Below are 15,031 nucleotides of genomic sequence, written 5' to 3'. Positions count from 1 at the left end.
CCCTGCCTTAGACCATCACTCTGCTGAAAAGTGCTTTATTTGACCAAAGAATGGGGCAGATGCAAAAACAAGACAGCCCTGAGGCCTTCTCTCAGAACCTGTCGGGTTTTTCAAATGTCGAGGGCAGAGGACGGGGAGAGAGTTGTCTCTATACAAGGCAACCCCAAACAGAGTTTTACCATGTAAACATTTCAAACAGATACTGTATTCATCTTATAATGCATATGTTCTGGAGCATTATTTCATGTAAACTGATGGCTTTCACATCACACAGACTGAGTTATTTGCTTGTTTCTCTGCTAAAACATTTATATTCCTCTTCTCCATTCGTAAATGGGGACACTCAAAGCTGCTAACAATCAATTTAAAAATATTACTCACAATATGTTTTAAAGTTAAATGACACATTGCTATCAAGCCAACCAATAAAACAACTTCAAAATAAAAACTCTAACAATAAAAGCAATCATGCAGCAGAAGCTCATCAAAAGATGTTGAGTACAAACACATCAAGAGATGTTAAGTACAGAGAGCCAAAATGTTCAAGGACCTCTCAAGTCAAATGCATGACTAAATAAAAGCACCTTGACCTGGTGCCCAAAGGTAATGAGAGGAAGCTAACTACATCAGCCCGTCCAAGAATTCTGAAATCTGGGCATCACAAATGAGAAGTCTCCATCTTGTGTGCTACCTGGCACACCTCAGATGCTGGCAGGACATAGAGCAGGACCCTTGCCGAAGAGCTAAGCATGCAGGTCGGCTTACGAGAGACGAGGCAACCCTTATGATGTCAACTTAGCTTCACCTTCTATGAATGAATGGTTTTATTACACTCATTGATCAGTTATACATACAAACAGATGCTGCTGCATTCAGATAAGAATTAAGTCATATAGAATACACCAACAAAGAAGCCTTTTGTAGCAGCATCTAAAAAGAAGGGCTGGAAATTAGCTGTTGGTGGATCTCAACAGCAGCTGCACAAAATTTGGCAACTTTGCTGGTGATAGAAGGTTTCTTATCCGCAATAAGAGTGTGGGGTAAAATTTAGCAGTCCGGGCGGGAAAACATGATAGCAGGGGAGAAATAAGACTGCACCAGCTTCATTGCCTCTGTCTGGTTGGCAGAGATCTTGCAGCATTAACCCTTGACAGTAGTAATAGGTAGATGGAAGTGTTTTGAAATACACAGGCAGGGAAGATTTGATAGCTGGCCAGAAAAGCTCTCATTTTGAAAAGTATCAGAGGAACAGTAGAGTGACTAAAAATTAACAGAATTCTTTTGCACTTCGATAGCTAAGATATCAACACTCTAAGGATGACAATGAAGTAATTGACCTAAAGAGAATGTAATAGCCTTCCAAGTGGACCAGCACCTTCCCACATTGTATTTAATAATTATCCAAAGTGCAACCTGTTTAGTCTGAAGAATTTTGGTATCAGACGTCTTGCCGGAGTCACTCCCTATGCCCGCAGCATTTCTGTTCGCAGAAGTCTTTGTGATAAAGCTAGCTATACTAGATGAATGCTGCACAAGGGCGTCAACTGAAGCCATGATACAATCAACCTTCTGGCTAATTGAGTTTAAGTTTTCAAATATTGTAAGAACAGTCCGAGCTGTTAATAAACATTGATCTCTGATAAAATCTACCAATAAACTATCTCCTAGGCTGGATCCAGTGCCACTCACCTGGATCCAGCCCTCCAACTGGTGCAGGAGATAGGTTCATTAAAGGCTCTTTATCATTTACCAAGGTATTATCCCCCTGCAACTGTCTTTCTTTGATAACTGTTGCTGCTTCAATTAGCTCAAGCTCCTGTTGCTCCAAGAGTGCAAATCTATTTGATGTGGAAATGGAGTAATTCAAACCTACAAGGCTCTCTTTTGATGTCTTGCTATCCTTCGTTGCCATAAATGTATCCAAACATGTTTGCTTCGGAGTTTTCACTCATCCTTGCTCTTCTGGGCTGGTATGCAGGGGTGGGGGGGTTGTTTGTGGTTTTTTTGCCCATTGTTTAAGTTAGCTCAGAAGTTTTCGACAGAAAATAATCTGTTGCCTTTCAGTAAAAACCAAATAATCCAAGAAAAAACAAAAACTAAGCAATCAGTCAGCCAGCCAACTGTTCAACAGTGCTCCGGCTGATTAAGTGCATAACTCCTCCGGGAGGCAAACCACAAACAAAAGAGCAGAGTTTAGACAGGGAAAGAAAAAAACCCAAAACTAAATAACTCCTCTTCTAAGTGAGTCCAAACATAAGACAGCATAAGCAGCCCAAAGAAAATTTTATAAAGTATAAAAATCCAAACATATGGGGCGGGGGGGAATCCCACTTAACGGAGCTAACAGGACCAGCTGCTGGAAAAAAGTAGAAACTTTGATCACATAACATTTTGGGTGTGATTGTTTTTGTGTGATTATTTTGAAGTGTGGTTTTAGAGCAGGCCATATACATACATGCAAATAGTCCTCAGATCCTGCTGTGTCTTGCTATTTCTAAACTGTATACCATATACAGCTCATACTGAATTTTTACATGCATATTCCTCAAAATACCTCCGTCTTACTGGCATCTACCATAACAATGCAGTTTAGCTAAAACAATGCAGTTAGACTACAACTCCCATCATCTCCAGCCATAATGGCAACAACATCTGGGAATTCAAGGCTGACAACCCCTGAGCTAAAAGAACATCTACCCCAAGAGCAGAGGAACAATTTGCTTGCAGTGTCAAGTGTCCAAAGATAGCCCCTGTCTCTCAGTAAAAACCTTCCATCTTCTTTCAACAAGGCAAGTTATTCCCTGAACACACTCCCTGTTAATCACACCTCTTTATGAAACATTTACAGCTTGCTCATATTGGGATTTCAATAAATATCGATGGAGTTATACTGTTTTAGGATTCTCTCAGGTCAGTTGCTTATTTCCTAAGTAATTGGTGTGTTAATTTGTGCTTCCCTCTCTATCTTAACCTTAGATTGTTTGTTCAAATGGCAATATACATTTTTTAAATATTAATTTTCAACACTTTTCAGTACATTTTTGAATACAGTTTCAATACATTTTTGAAATGTTAATTTTCAAAAGAGACAATGACTGTATGATATTGAACTGAGTACAGCTCTTCATTCTTTAGAACAAGAGGAGAGTGGGGCATTTTGATGCTTAAATGCTCCTGTATGCACAAAAGAAAACAAAAGGTCCCTGCATGTGAAAATTAGCACAGCATTTCCCCACAGCTAACTGGGCAAGGAAGCACCATTCAAAGTGGTGATTCTCTTTATATTTAACAGGGAGGGAGCAAGTGCTTCTATCTAACCCCAGAACAGCATCTCTCCAGTGGCTGTTGCTAGTGTCTGCCTTGTGTTTCTTTTTCAATGATGAGCCCCTTTGAGACAGGGAACCATCTTATTTGCTGATTCTTTATTTTTCTATGTAAACCACTTTGAGAACTTTTCTGCTGAAAAGCAGTGTGTTAATTAATTAATTAATTATGTTGATAATCGACTCATATAATGATAGTTGGAAGAGGTGGGCCAGTGATTGGAGCTTGGGTTTAGAAGTGGGACTCTCAGGCTTCCAAATCTCCATTTTACTTTGAAGCCTACCAAATGGGCAAATAACTTTGTGACCCTTTCAAGCCCCTGAGATGACCTCAGTCCAGAATATTTTCAGGACCATCTGCTCCCATATGAGCCTACCGGGATGCTGAGATCTCCTGTGTAGGCTCTGCTTTGTGTGCTGCCACCATCTGAAATGTTGTGGCAATGTAGTGGCATTGGCTCCTTTGTGGGGCAGAGAGGGGCATTTCCTCTCTAAGGGAGTCCATTATATCCTCATTAGTTTCCCCCTGCTTTGGCAAGCTCATGGTTATTTATTGCTTTATTTTATTACATTTATATCCTGCCCTTCCTCTGAGGAAGTCAAGCTGGTATGTTTTTTTATTCATTCATTCTCTCACACACACATACAAACACACACTTTAATCTCACAACAACACTGGCTGCCAACAGGTTTCTGGGCAAAATACAAAGTGCTAGTTATAACTTATAAAGCCCTAAATGGCTTAGGCCCTGGATATCTAAGAGAACATCTTCTTCATTATGAGCCCCATCGCCCATTGAGGTCGTCTGGAGAGGTCCGTCTCCAGTTGCTGCCAGCTTGGCTGGTGGCCACATGGGGACGGGCTTTCTCGGTTGCTGCCTCGAGACTGTGGAATGTGTTCCCTACTGAGATACGATCTTCCCCATCTCTGACAATTTTTAAAAAGCATTTGAAAACCCACCTCTTCACCCAAGCTTTTTCAGTTTTTTAAAAATTTTAGGTTTTAATCTGTGGTTGATTTTTAAATTGTTCAATTGTTTTAAGTTTTTGTATATGTTTTAACTTGTTTTATGTTATTGTTAACTGCCCAGAGATGAAAGTTTGAGGTGGAGTACAAATTTGATAAATAATAAAAATAAATAAATAACAACCCTGTAAGGTAGTTTAGACTGGGAGAAAGTGTTTAGCCTAACATCACCCATAGTGGCTGAACAGATCTCCTAGTCCTAGTGCGACCACTACACCTGCTGGCTTGCTGTTAGTTAGTACTGAAATCACTAATAATCAAGACAACATTCCACAGATGAGATTAGGAACATATTTGTAAACTCCCATTTTCATAGCCAGAATCACTGTCCGAGCCTCCTGCTCACAAATCAGTGTATATGGCTGATCTTCTGCCTTCTGTATGCTTCATTCATGTAACTTCATACAGTCATGTAAGATTGTGATCACTAGTCTTTTGCTGATTTAAAAGTCAGAAATGCTTTATATTTTTCTTAAAGATAAATTTAAAAAAAACATAGATTAAACTTGATGGGAATCATTTCTGAATAAACATGGCTAGCATTGTACTGCATGTGGTGAAGTGAGGAATTGTTTTTTCTTTTTACATTTTATATCCCACTCTTCGGTGTACTACATCCTTAAGTTTCTCCTCACAACAACCCTGTGAGGTAGCTTAGGCTGAGAGAGAAGTTACACCCAGAGTCACCCAGCAAGTATCATGGCTGAATGGGGATTTAACTCGGGTCTCCCCGGTCCTAGTCCAGCACTCTAACCGCTATACCACACTGGCTCCCAGAATAAAGCTGCCATATACTGAGTCAGACTGTTGGTCTATCTAGCTCAGTATTATCTACTCAGACCGGCAGCAGCTTCTCCAAGGTTGCAGGCTGGAATCTCTCTCAGCCCTGTCTTGGAGAAGCCAGGGAGGGAACTTGGAACCTTCTGCTCTTCCCAGAGCGGCTCCACCCCCTGAGGGTAATATTTTACAGTGCTCCCACATGGTCTCCCATTCAAATACAACCAGGGCATACTCTGCTTAGCTAAGGGGACAAGTCACGCTTGCTACCACAAGACCAGCTCTCCTCCGGGGGAAAACAAAACAAAACATCTGGAGACCCAAGGTTGAGAGCCCCTGAATTAAGGAAATATCACCTCGGCATCCTGGGCCATTACTCCCATAGGAACATAGGAAGCTGCCATATACTGTGTCAGACCATTGGTCCACCTCACCCAGTATTGTCTTCACAGACTGGCAGTGGCTTCTCCAAGGTTGCAGGCAGGAATCTCTCTCAGCCCTATCTCGGAGATGCTGCCAGGGAGGGAACTTGGAACCTGGATGCTCTTCCCAGAGCGGCTCCATCCCTGAGGGGAATCTCTTCCAGTGCTCACACTTGTAGTCTCCCTTTCATATGCAACCAGGGTGGACCCTGCTTAACTAAGGGGACAAGTCATGCTTGCTACCACAAGACCAGCTCTCCTCTCCAAAATGCCACCCCTGGACCCCAAACACACATCAGTATCTGCCATGCAGCCACCTCAGTGACTGCATGGCAGGGGATACTCTATGCTGCCTTCCGCATGCAAACATCCATCCTCACTCTACTCTGAAATTCAACTCCTAGAGACTTTAGAAAGGGAGTCCAATGAATGAAAACCTTAGCCACTCACACTAAAAAATCCAATTTAGTATTATATGGCCCACAAGTAAAAACAAAGATAGTGAAACAGGGACAGTAATTTATCAGTGCCAAATACCTAAAAACAGGGAGGACCATCCCTGAGAAATAGCAAATGCAACAATTTCCAAAGTACTTAACATGCTTCTCTACTTGCAAACAATATGGTCAGTGTGGTACAGTGGTTAGAGTGTTGGACTAGGACAAGGGAGACCTGAGTTCAAATCCCCATTCATGCATGAAACTCCCTGGGTGGCAGTGGGCCAGTCACGTATCTCTCAGCCTAACCTACCTCACAGGGTTGTTGTGAGGATAAACACAACCGTATTTATCCACAACTGGGCTCCATGGAGGAAGAGTGGGATGTAAATGTAAAAATAAAAATAAAATAATATATATGTGTTGGAGGTGAGAAACCACAAACACATATAACTGTGAATCCATTCCATATTGAGTTAACATGCAAAGTGTTAAATATTAATATCAGTACACATAAAACTGCCCCATACTGTCTAGCCCAGGACTGCCTGCTCTGACCGGCACTGGGATGGCCCCCCAAGCCCAGTGCCCTTCACTTGGCCATTCTACCAGGCAACCTTCAACTCCGAAGCCAGCTCTCCAAGGATCCAGACAGATCTTTCAACCCGTTAGCCAAGATCTTTTTCTGAAGTTGCTATGAACAATTACAGTAGTTGGGATTAAATCCCACTGAACCCAGTGACATTCACTTCTGAGTAAACATAGTTAGGATTGTGCTACATACTGTAAGAACAGCCCTGCTGGATTAGGCCCAAGGAAGCCCATCTAGTCCAGCATCCTGTTTCACACAGTGGCCCACCAGATGTCACTGGAAACCTACAGGCAGGAGTTGAGGGCATGCCCCCTCTCCTGCTGTTACTCCCATGCAACTGGTACTCAGAGGCATCCTGCCTCTGAGGCTGAAAGTGGCCTATAGCCCTCAGGCTAGTAGCTGATGATAGATCTCTCCTTCATGAAGTGATCCAAACGCCTCTTAAAGCCATCCAGGTTGTTGGCGGTCACCACCTCTTGTGGCACAGAATTCCACAAGTTGATTATGCATTGTATGAAAATATACTTCCGTTTGCTGGCCCTAAATTTCCCAGCAATCAATTTCATGGGATGACCCTTGGTTCTAGTGTTATGTGAGAGGGAGAAGAATTTCTCTCTAACCACTTCCCTCCACACCATGCATGATTTTATAGACCTTTATCATGTCTCCCCGCAGTTATCTTTTTTCTAAACTAAAATGCCCCAGGTGTTGGAGCCTTGCCTCATAGGAAAGGTGCTTCAGGCCCCTGATCATCTTGCTTGCCCTCTTCTGCACCTTTCCCAGTCCTACAATGTCATTTTTTAGATGTGGTGACCAGAATTGTATGCAGTACTCCAGGTGTGGCCACACCATAGTTTTGTATAAGGACATTACACTATTCGCAGTTTTATTTTCAATCCCCTTCCTAATGATCCCTAGCATGGAATTGGCCTTTTTCACAGCTGCCGCACATTGAGTCGACACTTTCAACGAGCTGTTTGGGGGACTGAACCTGGGACCTTCTACAAGCAAAAAGCCGCTATTTAACAACTGAGCTACAGCCCTCCCCAAAAGCTATAGTAACTTCTTCTATCAGAATTGTACACAACAGGCAGCATCCTATGACAACTCACTTTCTTCTTGTGCACAGGATGGCACAACATTGGTACAAGCTATTCAGTATAACATTTCATCTCTGCTTACCCGTGCGAGTAAGGCATTAGTGTCTGGAGGATTTAACATACATTGAGATGTGTGTTAAAAGTGTCAAGCAGTGTTCCTTCTAAGGTGTGCTCACGCTCACAAGTTTTTTTATGTCCACTCAGTAAATTTTAGATCCTGCTTAGGTTGAATCAGGAAGGCTCCACTCTAAATGCATTTGTGCACACACTGCCTTGATACTGCCACCCAAAACAAAACTCATTCCGCACACAGATGAAAAAAAAAATAGAGAGAACACTGGTGTCAAGTATCAGGTGCTGGATGTAAACTTGAGCGTGTTTAGTGTTATTGGCTTTGGTGTCAATCGGGGTCAAGGGGTGGGACTTTGAAGGGTTTGTGCAAGCGGGCGGGCACATCTAGGACAGAGGAGGAGTCTAAACGTATTTCTTTCCCATTTACAACTGTTGGCAGGTAGGCACTGCTGGACACCTAAGGAAGTCTGAAAGATTTGATTAGGTCAGAATTGAATAACTTGCTGGCTGCTTTGCTAAACTGGTGCCAAATGAGAGAGTGATTGGTATCTGGATGGCTGTCCCCAGAAATCAATCTTGAGACCACCCCATTCATTTTCTTAATGACTCTAAATGGCTTCTGCATAGCCATTACTTTGACCCTTGGGGCCCTAGAATTTAATTAGCCACCTCAAAATTAGATTCCCAATATTGCGTGATGATGAAACACGTTGCTCTCTGGTATATTTTTATCTTGAAGCTGTGCTTTTAGTGTTCCACAGGACAAGACCTTTTAATGGAAGAAATTAGAGTGGCAGATGTTCCATCAAGAAACCCAACAATCGCTGCTACCTTTTCATTTTTCATTCAGTGGGATTCAGGTGGATTATCTCCCCCAACAAAAGATAAGTATTTTAAACCTTAAAAATAAATGATCTATTTTGTCTGCACCAACAGAATGTACTAACATATCAGACAACATATGGACCTGAAAACAAATAAGAACAATTGAAATCCTAATCTGTGTATTTATTTTACAAGCAGTATCTCTTGAATTCATGAAGGCTAAATATCTTTAACCAACCTAGATTGACTGCCCCCACCCACCCCCAGGCAATATTTTTATTTATTTAAAACACATATAATCCACTTTTCTGATAAAAGGCAGCACAATATTGGGTTTCCTGTTATGTGTAAACTGTCTGAGTGGGACATTTCAAAATGAGTTTTTAATTAAATAGTGGAATTTTTTATGCTAATAAATTCTTATTCTCATGTGGCAAAAATGTCACAACTCAATCCAGCATCTTTTCATCACTTTTGCAGGGTTTTTTTGTGTTCTTCTGATTTTTATGTTTAAAGGAGCTGTGTTCTCTACTACTAGGTCTTTATTGGCCTTTGAAAAACAGGAAAATGATGTTAAAACCACAGTGACATCCTAATGACAGAAGAATCCTTGAACATGGCTCTATCTAAAACCTGTCTTGTCCATAGGTGCCAATCAAACTTCCAAACATAACCTCAGTTTGGCCCCTTCATAACACCCATTGAGAAAATCAAGCATAATACATTCATGCATGATTTAAAGAGGGATGCTATCAATGTACAGAAGAGGTACCAAATAATGATCTGAGAACACTTTGATGACACCCCCCCCAAACAGAAACTTTTGAGTGCTCAATTCTGTTACTGACTGAACTTTAGAGCGCACTACATCCATCCATATACACCTCATTGATCAGCGTGCACTATCAGCACTACAAGAATAGATGACATTGGTGACAGAGGCCTAGAGTTAACCAAAACTACACAGCCCCCAATCACCCTCGGTCACTAACTGGGCAAAGAGGCATCTTTCAAAGTGATGATTCTCTTTACATTTAGCAGGGGGAGAGCAACTGGCTCTATCCAACCCCAGCATGGCATCTCTCCAGTGGCTGATTCTTCATTGTTTCTTTTTAGACTGTAAGCTCTTTGGGGACAGGGAACCATCTTCTTCTTTTTCTGTGTAAATTGCTTTTGTTGGAAAGCAGCATATAAATAATAATAGTAATAGTAATAGTAGTAACAGCCTTCCCTACAGAAGGCTGGTTTAAAAAGAAGTTTAAATCACATCATAGTGCTAAGAGGCTCCATAGTGGTTTCTCAAGTTAAGTTAACATGGTACATAAACATTTGAGAAAAGACACTGAGTTGTTTGAATTTGCATTGCATATTAATACATGTGAGAGGTATACACATTCTTAAAAAATAACCTAAATAAATCAGGTCTTTTAAAAAGTTCTACCAAAGAAAAGAGAGATATAAGCCTCAGAATGAATAAAAACAAAGTCATATTTTAAAGCATAGCTAAGAGCACTAATCCTCTCATAATAAAACTTCAGAGTAAAATGGTAACCATTGCAATGGTGTATAATACTTTGATTATCTTACTTATGTCATGTGTATGGTTAATCTATATAAAGGGGGGGGGAATCAAACATGGGGCCATCAAATACAATGAGTGCCAGAGACAGGAACAGAATAAGTGCCAGTTGTTCGAAGATGCTGGAGCTAACTTCTGTATTATCAGCACTTTCTTGATCTGAGATTTTACACTCTCCCTGTGACCCCAGGTCATGGCCACAAAGCCCACCACTGCCCAGATGAGGTTCTTCAGCTCATGAACATTAGATCTGACTTTTAATGTGCAAATGGGATTTAAGCATATGATGGATGCCTCGTTGGCCTTAAGAAAAACAGAGAACAAGAAAACGAGGCATCCATCATGGACCTAAATTGCATTTGCACATTAAAAGTCAAATCAAAATGTACAAGAGATGGAGAACCACTCTAAGGAGTGGTGTTCACATCTGGTATTTGGCACTGCCACATTTTAAACTGAAAGTTTTATTTGTGTATTTTGAACTGAATGGCTGAAACAATAAAATTCAATACTATTCCATCTTCTACTCACCCCCCTTCCTGTACATGAAGACATGTGCACATATATAGACAACAGTATATTTGGCTTAAAATTAGATTTCCCTTCTCCCTTTTTCTTGTTCCCTTTAAAAAAAACCCACCCACCCATGTTCTACTGTTTCTCATCAAACTCACACTGATTTGTTTTACAAGTCACTGGTTAACACAACCCATAAGCATCTTGGTGCCCTACTCACCCTTACGACATAATTACAGTGTGACAATCTGTTTTTTCACAATGGGCCTCAGTGCTCTAGTAAACTGTTTAAGCAAAAGAGCTTGATGAAACAGAGAGGTGTGCAATGTGTATTTTCTAACCTGACACATCAAGTTCACACAATAAATATATTTTCTCCCTCAACGTTACACCCACTGGGAAAGCCAATTGTTTGGCATTCCAAAGACAGACTTTATTCATGTCAGATCTTTTTTAAAAATGCAAATGTCAAACAGATTAAAGAAGCAGGATCATATTTTAATACCAACAAAGGGCCTTCTTCAGAACTCCCCCTCTGCATCTCTCTGAAAGAGCATCCATGATCCCAGCTCAAATAACCAACATTTCTGGTTAAAAGGAGATAGATAGATAGATAGATAGATAGATAGATAGATAGATAGATAGATAGATAGATGTAAGCATGACACTTTTGAACTCCAGAGCAGCTGCTCCCAATTGGTGGGGTCGTGCTGAAACTGACAGGCTTTTGCAACAAAGGACTGAGCAGCATCAAGGTCTGGCTGTCTGGAGGAAACAAAAATGCTGCACACACGATTCCAAGCCATTTCCCCCTGGTGTGCTGCTGAGGACTGTCGAGCATCCAGGATCAAGAGGGATGCCATGCCACGGCAAGAAATGGGACTGTGGTTATGATTTTAAAAACCTTAACAATGCAGCAGCAGCAGCAGCAGCACGCCTGGCTCCAGCTGAGCAGAGCTGCGTGGCAGGAGCAGGTCAGAGCGAGCTCCCCTCGCCCAGCAGGCTCGCTCGCTCGCTCGTGTGCGACTCTCTCGGCCACCAAGCCGAGGAGGGCACCGTCCGCGAGGGGGGCGAGAGCGAGCGAGGGAGGGAGACCACGCCAGCCAGGCGCAATGCCGTGCAGCAGCAGCAGCAGCAGCAGAACCCGCAGCGCGGCGGCGGCGGCGGCGGCTACTCACCAGAGCTTCCTCTTTAAGGGCATCAGGCTGCCCCGGTTGGAGGCGGTCACCCCGATGGCCATCTGCAAGACAGTCAGGTATTTCTGATACTTCATTTTGCCGTCGCCCCCCCGGTCCCTGCTTCGTCCCCGCCGCCGCCACCGACAGAGTCTCTCCAGCCGCTGCATGCAATCATCAAATTTTTATTTCCAGGCATCTGCCGTCCCTGCGTCGCGCTTCTTCCCCCCCCTCCTCCTCCTCCTCCTCCTCCTCCTGCCGCGCTCCCTCTCTCTCTCTCTCTCTCTCTGGCTGTGCCGGCCCCCCCTCCAGCTCGCGCTTTCCTCCTCCTGCCGCACTCCCCCTCTCCTCCCCAGCTGACGCTCGCCTCCTCCTGCTACGCTCGCCCTCTCTCTCTCCCAGCTGACAGGCGCTTCCTCTCCTCCTCCTCCTCCTCCTCGCCTGCTGCCGCACTCCCCTGCTCACCTTTGCCACTACTGCTCCACCTCTGCCTCCTCCCATTCCTACTCAGGGCGGATTCACACCGGCAGGTTCATGTACATGGCAACCTGCCCCTTGATGGCTTGCACGTATGGATGGGCACACACACACACAGAACTTCCCTAGCCCCCTCAGCTGCCTTGCTTTAGAGCATCTCACCCGCAGGGGTCATTCACGTGTGCATGCTCAGGATTACCCCCATATTACTTGGTATGCATGTGCACTCTTCTACACAGGCATCCTGTTCAGACATTGTGCTGTACCTGTGTTCAGATGTCTATACACGCATACATGTTTTTGTGTGGATGGCTGTACCTGCGTTCACTTTAAAAGTGAACCGGGATTCAGGTTCCTCAAATGCATGGTACCGATAGGAACTGGGCTGCTGAATCTCTGAATGGAAATATGTGAGTAAGTGTACCTGGACACAGATCTGTATCTGTGTGCATTGAATATAAATCATATGAGTCTTGAACATTGTTGATGTTATTCACAGTTCAGCTTTCATTTTAAAACAGATGTTTTAATTAGTTGTGTGTGGACCCCCTTGAGACCTGGTTATAGGTGGTATAAGAATGTGTAAAATAAAATAACACATGCACAGCCATTCATACAAAAATGTGTACACATGTATAGAAACCCTCATCTGCAGGCCATGTAAATATTATTTATTTATCAAATAGCCCTGTAGTATCACTAAGTGATTATTTGCATGTGTGAATGAGCCATCACAGACATATATCACCACACACAGAAGGCTTTTATATTACCTCCAATGCAGTGCTTTACAATAGGAACGGATTCATGCATTATATCTGTGATTCACCAATACATGTCCATCACTCAATAACTGTATCACATGGTGACAATATGCATGTGGGAATGGCCATCGCAGATATCATGCACGCATGCGTGCATGTGTGCGTGCACACACACTGACAGACTGTCCCTAGTGGGGTGCAGGGCCCCTTAGCAGAGAGGAAGCAGTTTACATTCATAATGGCCCAGGTCACCCAAGTGGGCCATTCAGAACTTAAACCACCTACATCTCTCAGATCGGCTGAGAAGCGCCCATGTGAGCCGCTTGGAACTTAAAGGGCCAGCTCAGCACAATTGAGCCTGTCTCTCACAGGCTCAATTGCCATCCTGGGCCCACACCATTGCCCCTCCTCTGTTTGGGGCACCTATAGCCACGCAGCCCTGGCAAGGCCAAGTGTCAGTTGCGTGACAATTCCTGCCTGGAGATCCACCCTTGGCCAGCCTGGAGTATGGCTCCTGCTGTGCTCCAAACCAGCTGGATCCCCATGATGCACTCTGCTTGGCTGTGCACAGTGGTGGTTTGGGCTGGACTACGCTCGTCTCTGGGCAAACATGGGAGCTGTCTGGGTTGGAGAGTAGCGGCTGCACCAGCAGAATCTGTGCTCTGGGGCTGGCCACAATGCAGAGACAGGGATTTCTGCAAATCACTGGTCCCTCTGAACAGCTGCTGGCTTCACCAGGGCCACATGGGGACGCCCCAAATGGGGGAAGAGCAATGACACAGGGCCCTTGATCTGGGGCCCGAGGTCAGTTGCCCCATTATGCCCTCCCCTAAGGATGGGCTTGCTGAGGACAGAACTTTCATATCACCTCCAACATAATACTGTTCAGTGGAGTCAGATGACACATTCAGCTGCCAATCACTGAAGCTAGGTCTGCTCATACAGCAGAGTGAGGTAGAGATGGGGTGATAAATTCCTATGGTGGTAGAACAGATGTACCATTTCAGATTGCAGGTGGAGATCACTTTTTTCTTAATGTTTTCTCTCTCTCACACACACACACACACACACACACACACCTCTGCAGGTAGAAACCAGCCACACAGGGAGCAGGCTGGGCCAAAACCCTTCTCTCTGACGTGTTTTAATTTGCACAGTTCATTACATTCAAACATGTGACACGCAGCCTTCCATTGTGAAGTGGTACAGTCTAAGCACTTTCAGACTGTGCCACCTTGTTCTGCTGCATGTGTGTCAAGCAGGCCATGAGTGCACTGTAATCAGGTGAAGAGAAATCAGAGCAATTCAGATGATGAAGAACGGGTAGGAGACACCTTCTACCCTAGTTTGGGAGCTGTGTGCACTCCTGTTTGCTGATCGTGCCTCTCAGTTAAAAACAAGGCCAGAGGCAGCGTCCATGCTTGGCCGCAGCTGGGTCAGATGGCGCCTTCCTATCCACCAACCATAACCAGCTACTGAGGTAGGATGAAAATCCCTCTGATCCAGCTCCTGATCACACCTTTGCCACTTGGGGGGGGGGGGGCGGGGAGGGAGAATTGACCTCAGAGAGTGCACTTCCACAGGCCTCAATTTCCAGTAATTGCTTCAGCAGTTTGGGGAATTCCCTCTCACCACACCAGGAGTTCCCAACCTTGGGTCTCCAGAAGTTGTTGGACTACAACTTCCATCATCCCCAGGCACAATGGCCAAAGGGATAACACTTTTACCAAAGGCCACTGTGACTGGGGATGATGGTAGTTGTAGTCCAACAACTTCTGGGACCCAAGGTTAGGAACCCCTGCACCACACAAACTGTTCATGTCTAACTGCTCATATAATCCTTAACCAAAAGAGTAGAAGACATCTTCATTTTCTCAGACTTGAAGCCATTGCAAGCATGGCAAGATGAGATGTCACATGGCAACAAATCTGTGCCATGTTTGTT

General features: G+C 43.8%; 1 protein-coding gene and 1 long non-coding RNA gene across 21 annotated transcripts in view; one reads left to right on the top strand and one right to left on the bottom strand.

Moving 5' to 3' along the window:
• TJP1 (tight junction protein 1) overlaps positions 1–15,031 on the bottom strand; it is a 344,987-nt gene that overhangs the window by 269,432 nt on the left and 60,524 nt on the right. For 2 of the 20 annotated variants that reach the window (XM_053271925.1, XM_053271926.1), the window contains exon 1: positions 11,849–12,015. The exons of 17 other annotated variants lie outside the window; for them this stretch is intronic. In XM_053271925.1, coding sequence (XP_053127900.1) covers positions 11,849–12,015 — 167 coding nt within the window. Of the gene's footprint in view, positions 1–11,848; positions 12,016–15,031 lie in introns of those variants that run through there. One more of the 20 variants, XM_053271917.1, reaches the window with a different exon arrangement.
• Positions 11,414–15,031, top strand: part of LOC128334767 (uncharacterized) — a 36,431-nt gene continuing 32,813 nt past the window's right edge. The window contains exon 1 of the long non-coding RNA XR_008311390.1: positions 11,414–11,925. This is a non-coding gene — a long non-coding RNA (uncharacterized LOC128334767). The remainder of the gene's footprint in view (positions 11,926–15,031) is intronic.

This window comes from Hemicordylus capensis, chromosome 10 (genome assembly GCF_027244095.1).
Source record: "Hemicordylus capensis ecotype Gifberg chromosome 10, rHemCap1.1.pri, whole genome shotgun sequence".
Classification (NCBI taxonomy): domain Eukaryota; kingdom Metazoa; phylum Chordata; class Lepidosauria; order Squamata; family Cordylidae; genus Hemicordylus; species Hemicordylus capensis.
The sequence above is the reverse complement of the archived record's forward strand: the minus strand, read 5'-3'. Positions and strand labels throughout refer to the sequence as shown.